At 39.6% G+C, this 22553-nt stretch overlaps 1 protein-coding gene across 2 annotated transcripts; it reads left to right on the forward strand.

Moving 5' to 3' along the window:
* Positions 1–674: 674 nt before the first annotated feature.
* Positions 675–22033, forward strand: AGA (aspartylglucosaminidase). 2 transcript variants are annotated; one of them, XM_044680599.1, is made up of 9 exons: positions 675–886; positions 3778–3931; positions 5380–5492; positions 7630–7742; positions 8974–9085; positions 9823–9898; positions 18709–18816; positions 20061–20194; positions 21779–22033. In XM_044680599.1, exons 1-9 carry the CDS (start codon positions 727–729, stop codon positions 21877–21879), a joined length of 1071 nt encoding a protein of 356 aa, XP_044536534.1. In that variant the 5' UTR covers positions 675–726; the 3' UTR covers positions 21880–22033. The 2 variants fall into 2 exon arrangements, with proteins under 2 accessions (XP_044536534.1, XP_044536535.1); XM_044680600.1 differs by having other exon boundaries at positions 9823–9876; positions 18717–18816.
* Positions 22034–22553: the final 520 nt, after the last annotated feature.

Raw genomic sequence — 22553 nt, forward strand, 5'->3', positions numbered from 1 at the left:
CACCTTAATATACAACTGGAATGTAAGCTCCTAGAGGGAAAGGTTTTTTGCTTTAATTTTTTTTTTTTTTTTATCCCAGCGCCTGGCACAGACTGGATGAGTGCTCACAATTGCCACTAAGCTGAGGGATGGTTGTGAAATTGTTGAGTTTCACACAGTTAAGTTAAACTCCACCTGGGGCATCTGTCCCCACCTCCTCCCTCCCGGCAGCTTCAGACACAGCGCCCATGGCAGCTAGAAGGTGATTCCTCCTTTGCAGGAGTTAAATGGAAGCATTCATTCTATCCTCCTATGTCAAGGAGCAATCCTTGGTGTGAATTACCCTACAAGAGAGCAAGGCCTTCTGGATGCCGTTTGGTGCAGTTCTTTTGGTTCACACGCCCAACATAGAGTCTCTACCACGCTTCCCGGTCCCAACGAAATAAAAAGGAGAAATGATCAATCTCCAGGGAATCATACAAGCCTGTACAATGACAACTCCTATATTCTCGTCTAGGCTCTGCAAGAGTCCTACTTCTCGCGGGATTTCGCCGGACTCCGGAGGCGGAACTTCTCCCGGAAGCCAATTGGTCGAAAGGGACATGGGTGGGCGGGGTAAAGAATCCCGGAGGGGGGCGGTGCGCAGACTCGTAAGCCTCCCGCCCCCTTTTTAGGCCTGCTGGGTCTGGATTCGAGCTGGTGCGCAGATGCTTAAACTTTCGTTGGAACTCGAGGAAAAGGAACGCTATGAATTTGGAGTCAGGTCTCTGGTTTCTGCAGCCCCCGGGGTCGCCGCCGCCACTGCCAGTGCTCCTGCTCCTGCTGCTGGCAGGGCACAGCTTGGGCAGATCTGACCCGCTTCCCCTCGTCATCAACACTTGGCCTTTTAGGGGTGCAACTGTAGCAGGTGCGGGTCGAGGGTTGGGGGACAGAATGTGGTGGGGTTGGGTGGGGCGATATCGAACTTGACTCGCCTAGAGACTCCTCCCACCAATTTCTTTTTGTCTCTTAGCTCGGGTAAGCACTGCCAGAGCTGGTAGGACTACAGCCGGAGCCTAACTTGGTGCACTTGCTACAGGCATCTGTACACTCCCCTGCCCCTACACCCACCCCGGGTTGGGGGAGGTAGGATTTGGGGAAGAAAGCCCACATTCTCCACATAGGCCTCAGCCCAATTTCCTCATTTTACAGATAGGAAACTGAGGCAGGCCCAAAGAAGGTGGAAGGTCATATATTATTGCAGTTCTTATGACCTCCAATCCCAAGAGGTTGGGAATAAATTGGGAAACCTGGTCTGCTGCTGCCAATGGAGAGTTTGCTGACTGTAGTTAGTAGTGACCCCATAGATCAACCCCTTCCTTTTGCACATAAGAAACTGAGACTATGAGAAGTCTTAAGTAACTTACTGAAAGCCTCTTGCCCCCTAGTTCAGGAATCTTTTTATGGGAGCTGTTTCAGGGAACTGAAGCAAGAGCATTTTAGTGAGTTTACCTAGAAATTAAAATCCCCCACCCCATTCCCACAACTCAGCCATTCTCACTCCATTTTACAGCTAGGAAACTGAAGTCCAGAGACAGTGGCTTGTTGAAGGTGGCACAGGATACATAGCAAGAGCCTCAAATCCTTGACTTCCACATTTAGCTCTTTTCCCACTGGGACAAGCACCCACTTCTGCTTGCCTATAGCAATGCTTGCTAACCCAGAGCCGCAGGCACAGATCCTTGTCTCTCCCTCGTAGGTTGTATCTGAAATTCTGTATATCCTGAGAAGTCTAAGTAACTCGAGTTGAGAAATAAATCATTAAGACAAGAGTAGAATTGCTTTAGACAAAAGAGGAAACAGAACCTCTGGACTCAAAGTAGAAATGAGTTCTTGGAATAAAGCCAGCAACAGCTTTCTAAAATGGAAATATGAATGTACAATGACATTTGCCTCATACACTCTGTCTACTGTCATTGAGGAAAGGCATTTTTTTAGCAAACATCTCTCCAATAAAGTCCTCCTTGATCCTTAAGGTGATGGGCTGCTATGACCCTGGATTCTTAAGGGCAATGGTGCCTGAACTCAAGCTGTGAAAAGTATGCCTAAGCTAGAAAGGCTTCTAGCAAGGCCAGACAATAAATTTCCTCTCCTTTAAGGGCTAGTCTACCTGAAATTCCATATGCATTGGCCTGTAGAGGATGAGTGCTTTTGTTTCATTCGGTTTCCTCTGTAGCTCCAGCTACTTTTGAAAAATACTGCAAAGTGTGGGACCTAGGTTATGAGATTCTTGAAATGGGTAGAATACTTGTAATTCGATATGTGCTGTAGTGATGTTTGAAGTCTAATATTCCACCAAGAATGTTATCTAGCCTTCCAAATAATTCACTTTTACTAGTAAAGGCATGGAGTCAGCTGAGGATTTGTGATTTAAGAAAAGGTTACAGGGAGTTGGAGGAGGGTTGGAATCATACAACTCCTGGGCTTTGACATTTCAAGCTATTCCTTTAGTATTCTGTTCCAAGCTTTATTTCTGAACCTGGAATCTAATACGTGTATATATTTGGCTATTGGGTAGCCCTTTTTGTTTAACCTTAGGGGACTTACTGTAGGTTTTGCTTTAATAAAGGTAGTATATTCTATTTCAAAGATGCATTTCATCTTAGGAAATACACAATTGTAAATTCTCTTTCTATATGCTTTGTTTTATATTTCTATTATAATAGAAATCCACCGGGCCATAATTTTAATGTTTCTCCATCCAAACTACCTTTGTGTAGCTAATCTGAGTTTTCTTTTTTTAGAAACAGGAGAGAATGTCTCAGCTTTTTCTTACTTTCTTCTTCTACAGTCCTTGGTCTCAGGACCTAGGCTGTGTCACTAGGAAGAACAGAAGAGGAAGAAGACAAAGCTTTGAATCAATATCCATATTTTATTGAGCTCAATTAAGTGGCTAGAGAAACTCCTGCTTTCCTTCATCAAGCTTTTTGGTTTTTTCATTTTAAAAATGAACCTACTGTGTTCCAAGGATCTGTGCTAGACCCTGGGAATACAAAGTATGAAACTATTCCTCTTCAGAGGTTTCCTTGGTGACTTCTAAAAAGCATCTATGTAACACCATCAGACACTAAGCTAAGCACTGAGAATGCAAAGAAAAAGCAAAAATAATCTTTCTCCTCAAGGAGCTTAAACTCTAGTGAGGGAAACTACATGTACATACAAGATAAATAGAATGTATGGAAGTAATCATAAAAGGGGAAGGTTTGAATGATGTCTTTAAAAAGGGAGGGATCTTAAGTCAGAGGTGAGGGTGGAGGGATAAAGGGACAACCAGGGCAAAGACTCATGGATGGAAGTTGGAATGTGCTATGTGAGTGTGTAGAAATAATTGGTAAGAAAACTGGAAAGATAGGGAGGGACCAGATTGTGATGAACTTTAAGTGCCAAACAGAAGAGTAAATTTGATCTTAGAGGTAATCAAATTAGAGAAATCATTTTGGCAGCTGTGTGGAAGATGGATTAGGGTAGGTAGAGAATTGAGGCAAAAAAAGAAGAAAAAAACAATTAGGATAGCTATCTCAGTTAACCACATGAACTATAGTGGTAGCTCTGTGAGTGAAGAAGAGATGTAAAAGAAATTGTAGTTGTAGAAATGATAATATTTGGCACCAGGTCATATAGAGTTGATTGAAGAATCTAGGATGGCAACTTTCTTGAAAAACTCAGTAGCAGCATTTTGTTGAGTTTCTCAGAACTTCCAGCTACTTGATTCATGCATTGCATGCGGCAACTCTTAAATCATTGTGTTTTGTTTCACAGCATGGCAAGAACTACAGGCTGGAGGTTCTGAATTAGATGCAGTTGAAAAGGGGTGTTCTTGGTGTGAGAGCAATCAGTGTGATGGCAGCGTAGGCTTTGGTGGGAGTCCTGATGAATTTGGAGAAACGACATTGGATTCCATGATTATGGATGGGTAGGTACACGATTTAAAGTGGTAATTGGTAATTTGTGGGAAAGCTTGTTGATGTTTGTGTGTACTCTTCTACGCTAAAGACATAGGCAGAGAAGGTATGGGGAAGAAATATTAGGCTAGAATGGAATGGCCTCTGATGAAAAAACAGTGGTCACTTGGATCTCTTATAGCTTTAGGAATCGATGACCAAACAACTTCAGCTTTTCCAGATATTAATCAGACATGTGACTTGTTTATTATGATTATCCCATGGAAACAAATCATTTTGTTTGAATGTGGGAATAGTAAGGATCTAAGACCACTGAAAAGTGGCTTCCTAATTATCTCTACCTGACATCATTAAATCGTTCAACCTTCTGCCCTTAGTGATTTCTTACTTACAGCTTCCAACTTTATTTTAAAATATCCTATTTATGCATTTTTATTTTTTTCATCCTTGTTACTTCCCAGTGATTCTATCCCATATTCTCTTCCTCTCCTCCCCCATAGAACCCTTCCTTCTAACAAATAAACACCATCAAGCAAGTCAAATCAACAAATTTGACCACTGGCTCTGAAAGTCAAAGGTCCTGAGTCACAATCTCACCTTCTCACTTCTGCTACCAAAATTTGTGACCTTGGGCAAGTTCCTTTACCTGCTCAGGTTTCACTATGCTTATATGTGAAATGAAGAAGTTGGATTAAATGACCTCCAAATCCCCTTCTAGCTCCAGATGTGGTTTGCTTCTAAATCTGAAAAATACATGCCTCATTCTGCAGGTCTTCTATGCCAGGTGGGAGACATAAACTTCACCTCAAGTCCTCTGAAGTCACTGTCGATCTTTCTGTGAATCAGAATTCTACAATTTTTCACTGTCTCCCTTCTTCTATCATTGTGGCCAGCTCCACAAACATCTTTAAAGAAGCCAGGAACGAAAAGAATTATGATTGCTATTATCACAATGTGAGCTCCTTGAGAACAAGGATTGTCTTATTTTTCCTTTTGTATCCCCAAGACGTAGCACGGTGCTTTGTAGACAGTAAGTGCTTATTAGAGAATTTATCCCATCCATTCAGTAAGTCCTTTAGGTTTGAAATGGGAAGTATACCAGGAGGAAGAGAGTAGAATAGAGTTAGGGAATAAGATATCAAGGAAAGAAATTATTTTAACATTTAGAACTTTTAATTGTCTTCCTAAATAGTTGATTTGAGTGGGGAGCACAATTTTTCTTCTCAAAACTCTGGAAATTATCGTCCATGTAGTTTTGCAAAAAATGAAAATTAAATAATCCACAGAATATATTTCCCCTTCCAGGTGAGTTATGTTCATCAAGGAGGCAATCTGAAAAGTCTGAGAAATCTCAGAATAATGAGTAAGGTTTCATGAAACCTTGTCAGTTGCTTGCCTACAAATTCACCACATGCATTTGTGAACCTTAAGACTGACCTTATTACAAATTTCTCTCTAGCACCACCATGAAAGTAGGGGCAGTAGCAGATCTCAGACGAATTAAAAATGCTATCGGCGTGGCGAGAAAAGTATTGGAGCATACGAAGCACACACTTTTAGTGGGAGAATCAGGTACTGTGTTTCTAATTTTATAAAAATATTCTGGGGGAAAAAAATGTGCTGCTTAGGAATCAGAACCCAGTCATTTAAATCTCTGTGATTTGATTTATAATTTAAGCTATTTAAAAAAGCAGGGACATTGAAAGAAAGCTTTACTTTTAAATGAGAATCATTACCTTTATCACATATTTTTATGCAATTAAGATGGCATGCTTTTTTTCTAAGTTAATAAACATTACGGAACTGTCTGGTTTTAAAACTACAGAAGCTTTTGAACATTTGTGGGCGTATTTGTACATTTTCTTGGCTTGGCAACCACAGTAAAAAGAAGTTTAGATTTATTCTTCTCATTCCGTGAGGATTTTATGTTGATTACACTTTGTTTCTCTTAATTCTCAAAGGTAGCATTCATTATGTCCAAGAACATTAAGTGAAAAATATAGTTAGTACCTTAAGCATCGTAATTAGATCACAACTTCCATAGTTGACTACCTGCTGTGTAAAGTACTCCTTTACTTTGAGCCTAAAATTATCCTACTTCAAACTACCTGAAGCTTCCTTGAGCCTAAAACTTCCTCCTTTAAGTTCCGACAACACACTAGAGGAAGAAATCTTTTTTTAAAAAATCAGCAAAACCCATCAATACATCCCTACCAGAGCCAAAACCTTGACAGTATATGCAATGTTCCACACTGGGGATCCCCTGCCTTTGCAAAGGAGTTGGGATTGGGGATGTGTTTTCACTGGATATCAGCTTGAAATGTGCTACTCCTCAATCCTCAGTAAACCCTCACCATCCAGTTTCCTTGTTCCTGCCCCATGGCTCCTGACAGTTACTGGACAAAGTTTGCACCCTCTATCCATTCACCTTCTCTGTGCCTCTAATGCTGCTTGGTAATGCTTCCGCTCTTGCTTTCATTTTTTCTTTCTCTACCTCAGAGGGAGGGAGCACAGTTTAGTGGATAGAGTACTGGTTTAGGAGTCAGGAAGACCAGAGTTCAAATTCTACCTCAGACATTTAGTAGCTGTGTGACCCTAGGCAAGATAGTTAGTCTTTCCTTCAGTTTCCTCATTTATAAAAGGCGAATGGATCAAGGTAGCACCTATCTAAACAAGGTTGCTATAATGGGATAATATAAGTGAAGCCCTTTGCAAACCTTAAGACACTATATACAAGTTAACTATTATTATTTATTTAAATGCTTTTTTTCTTTCAAGATCCTGCAATAGTTTCTTTCTTTACAATGTTTACTGCTTCCATTCTCCCATCTCCACAGTATAAAAATGATAACTCCCTCCTATTTTGCATTTCTTCTTTTGCTTCTCACACGTTTTACCTTGTGTTATTTTGTGTGTATGCTTGTCACATTCCCCATATTGGTACCTGAGGATAAGAACTATGGTTTTTTTCCATCTTTGTATCCCCAGTGCTAAAACAGAGCTTCTTATACCGTAAAAAAAAACTTTGTTAGGGGGCAGATGACTCAGTGGATTGAGAGCCAGGCCTAGGGATGAGAGGTCCTGGATTCAAATCTAGCCTCAGATACTTCCTTGCTGTGTGACCCTGGGCAAGTCACTTGACCTCCATTGCCTAGCCCTTACTGCTCTTCTGCCTTGGAACCAATATGCAGTATTGATTCTAAGATGGAAGGCAAATGTTTTTTAAAAAAAGTTTGTTAAATAGAAGGTAATTTTAATAATTGGAGATAAGAGATCAGCTTAGTGAACAAAGAAATGCTCCGTATTTGGTAGTAGGGGGTGCATTAGGGTAAGCAGATAGTAGGTTGCAAGGAGGAAGGTTTATTAATGTACATTTTTCCTCATCCTTATTTTCTTCATGTGCAAGAGAAATGTTTTTCTCTCTACCTAAAATCATCATTCACTTTAATTTCCATTTTTAAAAAAGGCTTCCTTTATTGTTTTAATATGAAACTTTATGTCAAACCTCTGGCTGGTGGGGAAAGTATGAATTTTTTTTCTTTTAATCCATGTCAAATAATTTATTCATATAGTGATTTTATATATACACACACCTATATAAATACATATACTCATCTATAAAGTGTATTGCAAAGTTTAAAATGCTATCTAAATCCTAGTTACTCTCATCATCATTATTATTGTTTTGCTTTTATCCTAATCTCTGTAGCCACCCAGTTTGCTGAAAATATGGGGTTTTCAAATGAGGAATTATCTACCAACACTTCTCGTTTTCTCTATTTGGAGTGGCTGAGCCATAAATGTCAGCCAAATTTCTGGAAGGTATATATGTTTAGAATGCTACTAGTCATCTGATGTTGTTAGAAGATGTTTGGAGCTGAAAATGTGAATTATTTGAGCAATTTAAATCATTCCCTATATCTACCTCCAAAAGTGATTTGATACTTTACTATCACCATGTATCCCATGCCTGGAAGTATAGACAGGTTTTATACTTTGATGTGTAGACTGAATTTTGCTATCTGCTCCTAGCTGCTAATGACTTGACTTCTAGTGGATATTGTGCATTTATTATATTAGCAGGCCCTTTACCATTACATTGATGAGCTTTGTTCCTGAGAAGGAGTTTCTCCCCATCCCAAGAAATGCTGGGTTCTCCCTCTGGCCTCACCCCATCACCAACCACTGCTAGAATAGCCAGACTGGACTTATGAGATGGGCACCTGGCCATGTTCGCAGTCCATGTATGAGGCATTAGAAGAATATGCCAGTTTATATGTTTGACATATATAGAGGGAAGCATCAGGTTCTCTGCTGCCTTCAATGAAGAAATATGTACTTGTTATTTTGTTTTAGCTCTTACCTTCTATCTTAGAATTAATACTAAATGTCAGTTCCAAGGCAGAATTTGTTTTTATTTTTAAAAATCCAGGCACCTTATTCTGACCATAGTAAATAATTGTAATTCCTGTGTTTAGTCATCAGCTGTGTACCTGATTCTGGTGAGAGCACCTGTTTAGTTACTGAGAATCTCATAGTTTAGGTAAGACAGATTGATACCTATTCTAACCAATATTATCTAGAAAAAGTTAAGTTAAAATATATGAGTAACCATCTCCTATTATAAAATACAAATATCAGATAGGTAATTGGGAAACTGTCCACTTAAATATAATCGATATTTGTATTGTGCTTTAAGAATTTTCAAAATGCTTTTATATATATATTATTTCATTTATTCCTTACTTCTATGTGATGTAGGTGCTATTATACCCATTTTATAGATGAGCAAACTGAGGCAAGCTGATTAAGTGACTTCTTTAGAGTCATATAGCTAGTAAAGTATCTGAGGTTGGATCTGAACTCAGGTCTTTCCTTGAGTCCAGACCCAGGGCTTTATACTTTGTCACCTAGCTGCCACAGTCACCACTTTACATTCATTTTCCTCTTTTCTTGTGATTGGATATGATTATTGGTAGGTTGTGGGTTTTTTTAGTAGATGTTTATAGAAAACGTATACTTACAAAAATTGTATTTGAAATATTATTTACAGAATGTTATACCAGATGCATCAAAATTCTGTGGACCGTATAAACCAACTAGAGTCCTTGAAGAGCAACTTCACACCTCTGAGAAAATAAATATTCACAGTCATGATACGATTGGTAATTTCCCTTTAATGAATTTTTCAAACTTAAGGAATTAGAATTTTTAAAATTACTTTTGCTTATTTTTATTGTCCATGACTATATTCTAGGAGCCTTATACTTTTATAACATTTAAAAAAAGAAGATACACTCTAGGAATAAACTTTTCTTACTAACTCCCAAGTTAGAATGAACTTTTCTCCTGTGGCATCTGGTTGCCATTTGGTGAATTATCTCTTCCAGGATACCGAGTGACATCCAGGACATACCCTTACCAGCTAATGAATATTCAAGTGCAAGCTTAAAAATCCATTTTTGATTTTCAGTTCAATTCTTGGTTTCTTTGAGCTGCAAAGTCAAATTTGTGTACATCATTATTTCTGAATTGTGGTCAGAAAATGACCATCCGCCTCTAGCTCAGTGATTTTTCTTACTGCCACTTTGTAACCAGTTTTGAAGGGTGACCACACATTTTTAGGAGAAAAATGGGGGGTGGCACCACTTCCCCCAAAAAAGTAAATTATGAAAATGGCCTATTAAAAGCCAAAAGGTCGAGAGTCTCTGGTTCATTGACTTTGCATTAAATATCATGAATGACGTTTTCACTGTTCCCCAGTTTGCTACTTCTGCCCTTTAGCTCTTGCCTGAAAATAGCTAAGGGGAATGGTGTTCTAGAAGTTTGGCTGTATTTCAGAAATCTTTTTGATTTGTTATCTGCTGATTCTGTTGTATATTGTTTTGCTTTTAATTTCTAGGCATGGTTGTAATCGGTAAGACAGGACATATTGCTGCCGGCACATCTACAAATGGTGCAAAGTTCAAAATTCCTGGGTCAGTGTTTGATGCATGGAAAATTTTTATCAAGATGATGAAGTCACTGTTCTGGGTATGAAGGGGGGATGAAACAAGACTTGATCCTTGTTCTGAAGCAGTTTCTAGCCCAAGTGGGGCCTTTATGAGAGGAATCAACTCTAGCCCTTTGTGAACAAGCCTTTGGTACACCGACCCTAACTGGTGACGGCCACAGTCCACTTCCAAACTCCCAGGCCAGAGAAGCTCTTTCCTTTCTGGATACCTCTTGCATTAGGGAGTATTCACTTCTGTCACAGGGAAATGCTCCTCTCTTCCATTTGTACTCATTGTTGCTCCTTTTGCTATCTCATGTCCAAACGGAATAGATCTTCCAAGGAACATCTGCTCAGACGCTAGAAGCTGGCCGTTGTGTTCTCCGGGCCACATGTCCCCAGGCCTCTCGGCTGATCATGCATGAGCTTACCCCCTCCATGTGCCCAGGCCAGGGCTGATCACTGATGCAGGGTAGCCACATATTGAAGAGCTTTTCTTAGTTGCTGTGTTACTACTGGACTGTATACCATCACCCCCAGCCTTCCCTTACAGTGTTATCTTGACACACCAACCTACCTGGTTTTTAAAAACCAATTAATGATATCAGTCTGTAGTTTTATTTTTCTGGCCTATCTTTGCCAGGTTTTAGCTTCAGAACCATCTCTATCCCATAGGAAGAATTAGTTAAAATGCCCTTTTTTTTAAACATTTAATAATATTTATTTTTTAGAAAAGTTAACATGGTTACATGATTCATGCTCCTACTTTCCCCTTCACCCCCCGCACTCCCCCCACCCATGGCCGACACACATTTCCACTGGTTTTATCATGTGTCATTGATCAAGACCTATTTCAAAATTGTTGTTAGTTGCGTTGGTGTGATAGTTTCGAGTCTACATCCCCAATCATGTCCTCCTCAGCCTAGGCATTCAAGCAGTTGTTTATCTTCTATGTTTCTTCTCCTGCAGTCCTCCCTCTGGATGTGGGTAGCATTCTTTACCATAAATCCCTTAAAATTGTCCTGGGTCATTGCATTGCTGCTAGTACAGAAGTCTATTACATTCGATTCTACCACAGTGTATCAGTCTCTGTGTACAATGTTCTTCTGGCTCTGCTCCTTTCGCTCTGCATCACTTCCTGGAGGTCTTTCCAGTTCACATGGAACTCCTCCAGTTTATTATTCCTTTTAGCACAATAGTATTCCATCACCAGCATATACCACAATTTGTTCAGCCATTCCCCAATTGAAGGACATACCCTCCTTTTCCAGTTTGTTGCTACTGCTAGTGTTTCTAGTACTATGTTAAATAAATAGTAGAGGTGATAATGGGCATCCTTGTTTCACTCCTGATCTTATTGGAAAGGCTTTTAATTTATCCACATTGCATATGACTTGTTGATGGTTTTAGGTATATACTTTTTATTATTTTTAGGAAAGGCCCTTCTATTCCTATACTTTCCAGGGTTTTCAATAGGAATGGGTGCTGTATTTTGTCAAAGGCTTTTTCAGCATCTATTGAGATAATCATGTGATTTTTGTTTGTTAGATTGCTGATATGGTCAATTATGTGGATGTTTTTCCTAATGTTGAACCATCCTTGCATTCCTGGTATAAATCCCACCTGATCATGGTGGATGATCCTCTTGATCACTTGCTGGAGTCTCTTTGCTAGTATTCTATTTAAGATTTTTGCATCTATGTTCATTAGGGAGATTGGTCTGTAGTTTTCTTTCTCTGTTTTTGATCTCCCTGGCTTTGGAATCAGTACCATATTTGTGTCATAAAAGGAATTTGGTAGGACTCCTTCTTTGCTTATCATATCAAATAATTTGTATAGTATTGGGATTAGTTGCTCTTTGAATGTCTGATAGAATTCACTTGTGAATCCATCAGGCCCTGGCGATTTTTTCTTAGGGAGTTCTTTGATGGCTTGTTCAATTTCTTTTTCTGATATGGGATTATTTAGGTATTCTATTTCTTCTGCTGTTAATCTAGGCAATTTATATTTTTGTAAATATTCATCCATATCACCTAGATTGCTATATTTATTGCCATATAATCAGGCAAAATAGTTTTTAATGATTGCCTTAATTTCCTCTTCATTAGAGGTGAGGTCTCCCTTTTTATCTTTGATACTGTCAATTTGGTTTTCTTCTTTCCTTTTTTTATTAGATTGAGAAGTACTTTGTCTATTTTATCTGTTTTTTCAAAATACCAGCTTCTAGTCTTATTTATTAATTCAATAGTTCTTTTACTTTCGATTTTATTAATTTCTCCCTTGATTTTTAGTATTTCTGATTTAGTTTTGATCTGAGGATTTTAAATTTGCTCGCTTTCTAGTTTTTTAAGTTGCACACCCAATTCATTAATCTCTACACTACCTAATTTGTTAATATATGCACTCAAAGATATAAATTTCCCTCTGAGTACTGCCTTAGCTGCATTGCACAGAGTTTGGTAGGATGTCTCATCATTGTCATTTTCTTCAATGAAATTGTTGATTATTTCTATGATTTCATCTTTGACAACTGGTTTTGGAGAATCATATTACTTAATTTCCAATTAGTTTTTGATTTGCCTGTCCAGGTGCCCTTACTAATTATTATTTTTATTGCATTTTGATCTGAGAAGGTTACATTTATTATTTCTGCTCTTTTGCATTTGTTTGCAATGTTTCTTTGCCCTATTACATGGTCAATCTTTGTGAATGTACCATGTGCAGCTGAAAAGAAGGTATATTCCTTTTTGTCCCTATTTATTTTTCTCCACATATCAATTAAATCTAATTTTTCTAGGACTTCATTCACCTCTCTCATCTCTTATTTATTTTTTGTTTTGATTTATCTAGATCTGAAAGAGGAATATTTAGATCTCCCACTAGTATGGTTTTACTATTTATTTCCTTCTTGAGCTCTGCCAGTTTCTCCTTTAAGAATGTGGTTGCTATGCCATTTGGTGCATACATATTGAGCACTGTTATTTGCTCATTGTCTATACTGCCTTTTATCAGGATGTAATGACCTTCCCTGTCTTTTTTAATCATATCTATTTTTACTTTGGATTTGTCAGAAATCATGATCACCACTCCTGCCTTCTTCTTCTCATTTGAAGCCCAAAAGATTTTGCTCAATTCCTTTACCTTATACCTGTGTATGTCCACCTACCTCATATGTGTTTCTTGTAGACAACATAGGGTAGCCTTTTGGTTTCTCATCCACTCTGCTATTTGTTTCTGTTTTATGGGCGAGTTCATCCCATTCACATTCAGAGCTATAATTATCATTTATGTATTCCCCACCATTTTGGTATTCTCTCCTAGTTCTACCCCTTCTTCTTACACTATTTCCTTTTAAACCAGTCCCTTGATTTACTTCCCTTTCTACCCCTTCCCTTGTTATTCCCCTATTTTTGTTTTTAAAGGCCTAATGAATTCCCTCCCTCTTCTTCTCCCCTCCCTTTTTTGACCTCCCTACTCCCCTGATCCCCTTGGTTTATCCCTTCTGACTTTCTCAGTAGAGTTAGATAGAGTTCTATATCCCAATGGATATAGCTACTCTTCCCTCTCAGGGTTAATTACACTGAAAGTAAGGTTTAAATATTACCTCTTAATGCTCTCTTCCTCTCCTTCTTATAATAGTATTCATCCCTTCCCCTTCCCATGCCCTCTTTGTGTGTAATAGAATATACTATTTTTCTTATTCATTCAAGTTTCTGTTGGTGACCTCTAATATTCTCCCCCCTCTTTCCCACTCCCCATATCATCTCAGATCATTTAGTATTCCAACCTCTCCCTATGAATAATTCTTCTAATTACTGCAATAGTGAATACTATAATAGTGAATAGAGTTCCTTACAGAGAATTACACATAACATTTCTCCACGTAGGAATACAAATAATTAGATCTTATTTAAGGCCTTAAAGTGGCAAATTTAAAAAATAAGAGTTTTCTTTCTTTCCCCTCTGTTTCTTATTTACCTTTTCATGTTTCTCTTGATTTTTGTTGTTGGATATCAAACTTTCCATTTAGTCCTGGTCTTTTCTGTGCAAATACTTGGAAATCTTCTATCTTGTTGAATGCCCAAACTTTCCCTTGGAAGTATATGGTTAGTTTTGATGGGTAGGTGATCCTTGGTTGTAGACCCAATTCCCTTGCCTTTCTGAATATCATATTCCAAGCCTTGCGGTCTTTTAGTGTAGAAGCTGCCAGATCCTGTGTTATCCTGATTTGTGCTCCTTGATATCTGAATTGTCTCTTTCTGGCTTCTTGTAAGATTTTTTTTCTTTTAGTTGGAAGCTCTTGAATTTGGCTATTGTATTCCTGGGGGTTGTCTTTTCTGGGTTTAGAGTAGAGGGTGATCTATGGATCCTTTCAATGTCTATATTGCCCTCTTGTTGTAGAACTTCAGGGCAGTTTTGCTAAATAATTTCTTGTAGTATGGAGTCCAAATTTCTATTACTTTCTGCTTTTTCAGGAAGACCAATGATTCTCAAATTGTCTCTTCTAGACCTGTTTACTTGATCTGTCAATTTCTCATTGAGATATTTCATGTTTCCTTGTATTTTATCAGTCTTTTGACTTTGTTTTATTTGTTCTTGCTGTCTTGAGAGATCATTAGCTTCTAATTGCTCAATTCTAGCCTTTAGGGACTGGTTTTCCTTTTCAATCTAGTCATTTCTGGTGTTCAATTTGCTTATCAGTTCATTTGATTTCTGAGACTCACTTTCTAATTGCAAAATTCTGCCTTTCAAACTGTTATTTTCTTGTCAGATCTCTTCCATCTTCCTTATTATCTCAGATTTGAACTCTTCAAGAGCTTGTGACCAGTTTTCATTTTGGGGGAATGTTTGTATCTGATTATTTGTTCTCCTCTGCTGTTTTCTCTATCGTCTGGATTTTCTCTGTGTAAGAGTTGTCAAGTGTTAAAGATTTCTTCGTGTTGATCTTTCTCTTTTGGGGTTCTTGTGAATGGCTTGCCTTTGTTAGCCCAGCATCCTCTCAGCTTTATCCTCACACTCAGGATCTGTCTGAGCTCTTTAGGCTCCTGAGGTCTCAGGTCTAGTTGTTCTCAGGGTCAAGCCTCTTGGTGGTCCCCTTGCTTGTTCCTCTGCCCAGGAGGTCCTTTAATAGTAACTCAGGGCTTTGTTTCCACAGTCGTGTACCCCTTTGCACTGAGTCCCCACCCAAGGTCCACGCCTGTCCTCAGGGTCTTTGTTCAAAGTCTGCATGTTCTTTAGCCTCTTGGGGTCTTAAGTCTTGGTGCTCTCCAGAGCAGGCCCTGGTGTTCCCACGTGGCTGTCAAGTACTTAATGGATGCTCCAAAATTCCTCTAACTCTTGTGCGCTGGCTTTGGCACTATAGATGGTGTGTAGGGCAAGGGGATTGCTCAGCTCACATTTTAGTGAGAGCTGTTTCACTCCCTTATAGCATGGAAATGCCCCGATTCCATGTACCTTCAATGCTGTGCCCTGTTGTGGGGTCCCTTCATTCGTCTGCATTTGTTTTTATGTCTTCTTGAGGAGTCCTATATGTGTGGGTTAGGAGAGGTTAAGCAAGCTGCTTCTACTCTGCTGCCATCTTAACCCAGAAGTCTCAGAATGCCCTTTTTTTAAAAAATCTTTACCTTCCGTATAATTTCTAAGAATGGAGAACAGCAAGGGCTAGACAATTGTAATTAAATGACTTGACAAGGTTCACCCAGCTAGATATGTCTGAGGCCAGATTTGAACCCAGTTCCTCCTGGTTCCAGGCTTGTCTCTATCCAGTGTGTTACCTCACTGCCCCTGCCTTTATTTTTTAAAGCTGTTTCTGCCATTTAGGCCTGAGCTTCCGTGGTGGCAGCATATGGTAACGAGCTGACCCTGTATCATGGCAATAGATTTTCTAAGCATTTTACATACATTTTCTCAGACAACTTTGTGAGGCAGTTCTTATAGGCATTCTCTTGCCCATTTTACATAGGAGAAAGCTAAGGCCCTGAAAGGGAGAAGTGGCTTGCCTTAGTTCCCTTCCCGATAAGGAGCTTAGCTAAAACACATAAATGGGAGGGAGCAGGTGGCCCCAAACAGTCTATCTATGAGAAGGAATCTCAGAAGCAGAGCTAATGCGAATAAGAACCCAAGTCATTTACTCAACAATCTACTTTGCGTGGCCTCTCCAGGCCTGGGTTCAAATCTCACCCCTGCTAATTACTCCCTCTACAACCTTGGAATGTGTCACTTTATCTGTCTGCACCTATTATATCTCACTTTGTGACATGCCTAGGATGACACATTTAGAATCAGAAGAGACCTCCAGAGCCATTTGATGCAGCTCTCTTGTTTTACAAATGAGGAAATGAGTCCAAGGTCGCACGATAATTCTTTGTCATCCATTCTGCCTTTGGCATTGAAGCCACATGACATGGTGGATAAAATGCTGTACGTTCAGTGGGAAGGTGAGAATTTAAATCCTTCTGACACACACTCCCCGGGTCAGTCAGGGCCAGTCACTTACTGCCCTGTTCCTCAGGCGGTTCCCTAGGACTCTTACCCAGAGAGGCCAGATTGGGGAAGGAGGCTCCCAGATGGGGAATTCTCTCCCCTGGGGAAGTCCCTGGGTTTTGGTGACAGAAGGCTGCAGCAGTATGGCAGACTTCAGGCCCTCCAGCCAGGTGTCCGGCATGTGGTCAGCATCCCAGAGGACAGCACTCTTTTCTCTGCTATACCCATTGGGATACTCATGATCATTTTGCTTCTATTTTCTTCTTCCACTAAATCGGCCTGCAAAGCTCTCACTTTGTTTCCACCTCCGTGGCCCAATTTCCCTAATCAGAGTTTTTCTTCATATACAATATCATGCCCCCATTTCTGTGCCTTTGGAAGAAGGTAGGCGGCTCCATGCCCATGATCTGCTCCAGACACCCACCTGTGCCAAGGCTCGGTGAGCCCTCTGCAGGTGGATTTACTTCGGCCTCTTGTGTGTCATCCCTTTTCACACGCCTGATTAGAGGCACTGAGACCAACCATTTTTATACTCTCAGATATTGTTTCTTGTGACTCCACATTCCCTCCTGCTCACATGCTCTGAGGCATCCCCTAGTGGGGGAAGCTGTATCGGCACATTTCCTCCATTTCAGGCTATCTCCCACTTGATCAGATTTCTAAGAGTTTAGGGAAATGGATTTTTTTCTAACCAACCCTTTTTAAGTGCATTCCATCTCTGTCCAAGAGCTTTCCTTTTTCCCAGTGTTTTTAAGTACAAATAGCATGCACTTTTATAGGCCACTACAAAATTCTCCTTATTCTTAGAAGTAAAACACTTAATCCCTGTAATTCTTATTGGTAGCTTCAGTGCCATAGCAAAAGGTCTGTTTGGTGCCACAGAGACCCCTGAGGGATGCTTGATTGATAGCTGACTTTCTCTGCCTTTTTGTGGTATTGCACCAGGCTGGTGCCCCCACAACAAGCCTTGTGCATTGCCAGGGCACAAGGATGTGGTTCCTGTTATCTGCAGGAACTTCTCAGGAAGGCTTTGATGATCAGCCCTATGCATCACGTGGCTTCCCATCTCTTTCTTTTTCCTGCCAAACAGACTGCAAGCGCCCCTCCCTCTCGTCATGTCCTAGTCCCAGCAGAGGGTATTGGGATTTGGCAGCATGTCATAGACGCCAGACTGGCGTGGCGGACAGAGCTCAGAGCAGGCAGCCCTTGGCTGTAGGGAGGCTGCCCTGGAAAAAGACTGAGCAGGGATCAAGAGGCAGGGCCAAGGACTGGGAAGCGTCTCTGCAATTTCATGTGCAGCTTCTGCTGAGATTACAGGCGCGTTGGGAGGGCCTCTTGGTGGGGCGGAGGGAGCTCTGGGAGAACCTTCGACAAGATTCTGACCTCCAAAGCTAGAAGAAGAGTTTGGGGTGAAGGCATGGAGGGCCTTGAAAGCTCTGCCCATAAGTTTGGATTTTATGTTGGGCCGCGAGCCACCATTGAAGCATTTTGAAGGATATAAATAGGGTTTAGGGAGATGAATCTAGCCAGGTCGAATGAAGCTGAAAGAAGGGGAAGGCTTTGGAGATCAGTAGAGGAGACTAATGAAATCTCCACTGTGAGATGATGAAGACTTACGCTAGGGCCTTGGCAATGCCACCGATCCTCTAGATCTAGATGGCAACCAGCCTCTAGTCCTGAAACCAAGTTAAAATGTGATTGGGATAGAGTTAACAAAAGAAATAAAAATATGGTTCAACTTAGATCATGTGAATTTGTGGTTTTTCTAAGTCAGTATGTCATGCAGGAATCTGTTTCTTTTTGAGTCAAGACACCATTGTTCTAGATGACAATTGACAAAAGTCTCTGCTTTTATATATCTGGCATCAAATCCCACACCAGTTGATAGATGTAAATATCTCATTTAAAGAACGATACTCTCTCTTTTTTTTTAACCATTACCTTCTGTCTTAGAATTAACACTCTGCATTGGTTCTAAGCCAAAAGAGTGGCAAGAGCTAGGCAATGGGAATTAAGTGACTTGTCCAGGGTCATGCATCCGGAAAGTGTCTGAGGCTAGATTTGAATCCAGAATCCAGAACATTCTCTCTCTACTGGCTTTCAATCATCTCAGCCACCTAGTTGCCCCCTAGAACAGTTTTGTTTTGTTTTTTAATTTTTACCTGTAATAATAATCATGGGGTTCATATTTTTGTTTGGGCAGATTGCTCTGTGAAGGTCTTCTTTTATTGGACAAACTCAGTGAACTGATAAAAATATACATTCTTACCTTTTCTCTTGTATGTAGTAATTAATTGTTTGCCATTTTAAAAGTCGTGTAGGGGATTCTCCAATAGCAGGAGCTGGCTCTTATGCTGATAGCACTGCTGGAGGGGCCGCTGCCACTGGAGATGGTGACATCATGATGCGCTTTTTACCCAGGTAGGTTTCTTTTTGGCCTAGTGCTTAAGTTAGAGTTATTATTGGTGAACATCGCTGTTAGGCCTGAAGTTTTTTTCTTGCATTATATTGGAATATTTTCTCAATTAAATGTGCCTGCACAGAGGTTTGTGCTTGCCTTTGAGCTGTCTGTGCAGGGTTGTTTTGCCTCTGGTTCCATAGACTTACTAGCTTGTATTCCTTTTAATGACCATTATTGTCATCAAAAGTATTTATGACTTGTCCTTCTGGGATAGAGTAACATTTTCCCTAATTTACAGATGAGGAAACTTAAGTACTGTTTAAGTAATTTGCCCAAGGTCACTCAGCCAGTCAGTAGAAATGCGGTGATTATTGATGGCAGAAGTGGGAAATGCAGTCATTGTATACAAGTAATTGCTGAAAGGTGGTCATTATGACTGGACATTGTGCACACTAACAGCATTTTGCACGTAGACTATAACAGCATTTTTCTTTTAAATGGGTCCTCCACGCTTTATGACTTCTTGCTATAGTGACCCAGCTGACATAGTTATTCAGCTATAACAAAAAGAACTCATTCATCTTTTATTTAAAATTAATTGGTGGATTAGTTGGAAAGACATCTATTGCATCAAAGCTGATATTTTCACTGAGCCAACTTATTTACCTATATGATTGCATTCATTCTGCTAAATATGATAGCTTTTGAACCAGCTCAAAATGTATAATTTCAGGTATATTAATTTTAGTCATTATTTATTGAAATAGAGTGGTAGAATAGAAAGAATGCTGGTTTTGGAATCAAAGAATTTAATTTGGAATTATAACTCTAATACTAACTGTGGGACATTGGACAAATCACTTAGCTTCCCTGGGTCTCAGTTTTCTCAGCTTGTAAGGTGGGGGATATTATACTAGATGTCCTTTTGGGTTCATTCCAGCCCTAAAGATCCTAACTTTGGGTGGTCTCTTTTCACATATCTGTGGGCTTGAAGTATTAAAATGTATCCATATTGTAGTCCAGGAACTCTTAACCTGAGATCTATGGGTGTTCATCAGATCTGTGGACTGATTTGGGGAGAATCTGTGAACTGGGATGGGCAACCTTTGGTTTTTCCATCATAATTTTATGCCTTTATTTTGTGCATTTAAATACATTATTCTTAGAAAGGGTTCATGTTTTACTAGCCTGACAAAGGAGTTCCTGCTAGGGAAAAAGTGAATAACTTCTGTTGTCATTGACTTTCCCTTTTTCTTTTAATTAGCTACCAAGCAGTAGAATATATGAGGAATGGAGTTGATCCAACTCTAGCTTGCCAGAAAGTTATTTCCAGAATCCAGAAATATTTTCCTGATTTCTTTGGGGCTGTTATATGTGCCAATATAACGGGAAGTTATGGTGAGTTACGTTTGATAAGTGTGTTTACAAATTCTTGTAATGGTACACTTATTTTTTTTTTAAACTCTTACCTTCTGTCTTAGAATCAGTACTAAGTATAGCTTACAAAACAGAAGAGTAGTTAAAGTTATGTAATTGAGGTTAAGTAATTTGCCCAGGGTCAAACAAATAAAAGATATCTGAGGCCAGATTTGAACCCAAGATCTCCTGGCTCCAGGACTGGCTCTGTATGCACTGAGCCACCTAGCTGCACCTTACACTTAACATTAAATTGCACTTTTTTTGTTAGCTCTCTACAGGATATAAAACATGCATAGTACCCTGTATTTTTAGTAAATGTTTACTAGTGATAGTATAGGTTACCTTAAGTATCCAAAGGATACCTACACATCAACATGAGAAGCGTGCTAGTAAGCCACATCTATGCAGGCTAAATCATGTTTCTGCCTTGGTTTGAACCACAGGCTCTATTATGTCCCATATTTTTACCTTTTACTTCTATCTGTTCTATTAACAGAGTAAACTGCTCTATAAAGAGTCTCCTTCCTTTTTCTCATTTTCACCCTTCCTGCAAGTGTCACAGTTCCTTAAGGAGTTTTACTTACCTCTTGAAGATGCACAAGTCTGACCTTTCATTAAGTATTCCCAATGTGTAAGCAGAAGAATAGATAGAATTCATTGTACATTTTACCATATGCATATCCTCTGCCTCATCTGCCTTCTTTATAAACCTATCTCAGCTTCAAAGCACTTGGAGATCAACCACTGTGCTGGTGCTCATTAGTGAATGTTTAGATCACTCAAAAATACAACTTACTAATCAATGGGTCATATTCACTTAGACTGCTTATTTTAGTTTTTTGATCTTTTTCTTCCCACAGTTCTCTATTTGAAAAACTTGAATTTGAGGGATTTGTTTTTCCTTTCTAAGTATTAAGATAAATATTCAGTATAAATTAGAAAAGAAGGACTGAAGCATAAAATTATGTGTCATTGAATTTCTTCCTCAAGTAAAAAGGTTCTTAGAAGTCCCAAAGATGAAATTAATAGGATATAACTATGATCATTAAGCAATTTTAGATGACTACAAAGTTGATTTGATGAATAAAACTAGGAACACTTTCTTGCACTTGAAGGGCCTTTATTCAGGCAATGATAGCAATAGGGAAGGTTATGGAAACTGTAGGGAGAACCTGCCTGTCGCCTTGGTCCTCAGGTTCTGGGATTTCTAACATCCTGTAAGAACTAAGCAGGTCCTTCAGGGCTTTGGCAAGTCTCGAGCAGGGGTAAGGAATAAAAAACATTGAACAGATTGCTGACAGATGAATGAATAAACAGCCTATAGGTTACAGCCGCATAGTGGCCAGGAAAGAGCATCAGCTCTGGAGATAGAGGCCCAGGTGGCCTGGGTAAGTCATGGCTTCTTTGGCCACGCAGTGTGCCCTTCTGTAAGATGAGGGGGCACCGAAGAGGCTCTTCTGGCTCTAGAGCTAGACTTCTGTGCTCACAGTTGTAAAAATGAATATCCACTGACATATGTCTCCCTCTCTCTCTTTTTCTTTCTCTCTTTTTCTCCTGCTCCAGGGGCCGCCTGCAACAAACTTCCAGGATTTTCTCAGTTTCGTTTCATGATTTATCATCCCCTGCAAAGTCAGCCAATTGAAGAAAAAGTAGACTGCATTTAATTCTTCTTTTCTGTCAACATCTATATTTAAAAGATGAAGGAAGAAACAAAGGCTGTAAAGGTTCACTAGCTGCCATTTTTGAACATGTTCCCGCAGTAGACCGTATTCCTTTGTGTCAATACGAGCGTCAGAGTAAATTTGTGCTGACACGGCACTCTCCACGTTCTCCACTTGAATTTTGTTTACCATGTCAAAATGCTGTTTAAACTCTGTTGCTTTCTCTGAATATGAAAAGGCATACATGGGTTAGAGGATTTTAGGATTTTTTTTCTTCCTGAGTTTCATGAAGTTAATACATTGAGAAGCAGATAGTGTGGTATAGTTGAGAAAACACTGGCTTTGGCATCAGAAACTTGAGTTCAGATCTTGATTCTGCTGTTTATTACCTGGGTGGTTTTTGACAAATCACTTAGCTTGTCTGAGCCTCAGTTTCCCCCTCTGGAAAATAAGAACTAGATGACCTCTGAAACAGGAGTTATTAACTTAGAATCCATGAACACAGAGAGAGGGAACTATTAATTGGTTTCCTCTGTAAACCTATGTTTTATTTTATGCATTTAAAAACATTGTTCAGAAAGGGGACCATAGACTAGACTAGATTGACAAAGGCATCCATTTGAAAAAAAGTATTAAGACCCCCTGCTCTAAAAGCCCTTGAGCTCTAAATCTTTAAT

This window comes from Gracilinanus agilis, chromosome 6, assembly GCF_016433145.1.
Source record: "Gracilinanus agilis isolate LMUSP501 chromosome 6, AgileGrace, whole genome shotgun sequence".
In the NCBI taxonomy this organism is placed as follows: domain Eukaryota; kingdom Metazoa; phylum Chordata; class Mammalia; order Didelphimorphia; family Didelphidae; genus Gracilinanus; species Gracilinanus agilis.

What these genes read in the sequence shown, in the direction of transcription:
- AGA (XM_044680599.1), top strand. Translation starts at nt 727, where the DNA reads ATGAATTTGGAGTCAGGTCTCTGGTTTCTGCAGCCCCCGGGGTCGCCG. An exon ending in GTCAGCCAAATTTCTGGAAG is followed by an intron (nt 7,743 to 8,973) that starts GTATATATGTTT and finishes TATTATTTACAG; the next exon opens with AATGTTATACCAGATGCATC. An exon ending in CAATATAACGGGAAGTTATG is followed by an intron (nt 20,195 to 21,778) that starts GTGAGTTACGTT and finishes CTCCTGCTCCAG; the next exon opens with GGGCCGCCTGCAACAAACTT.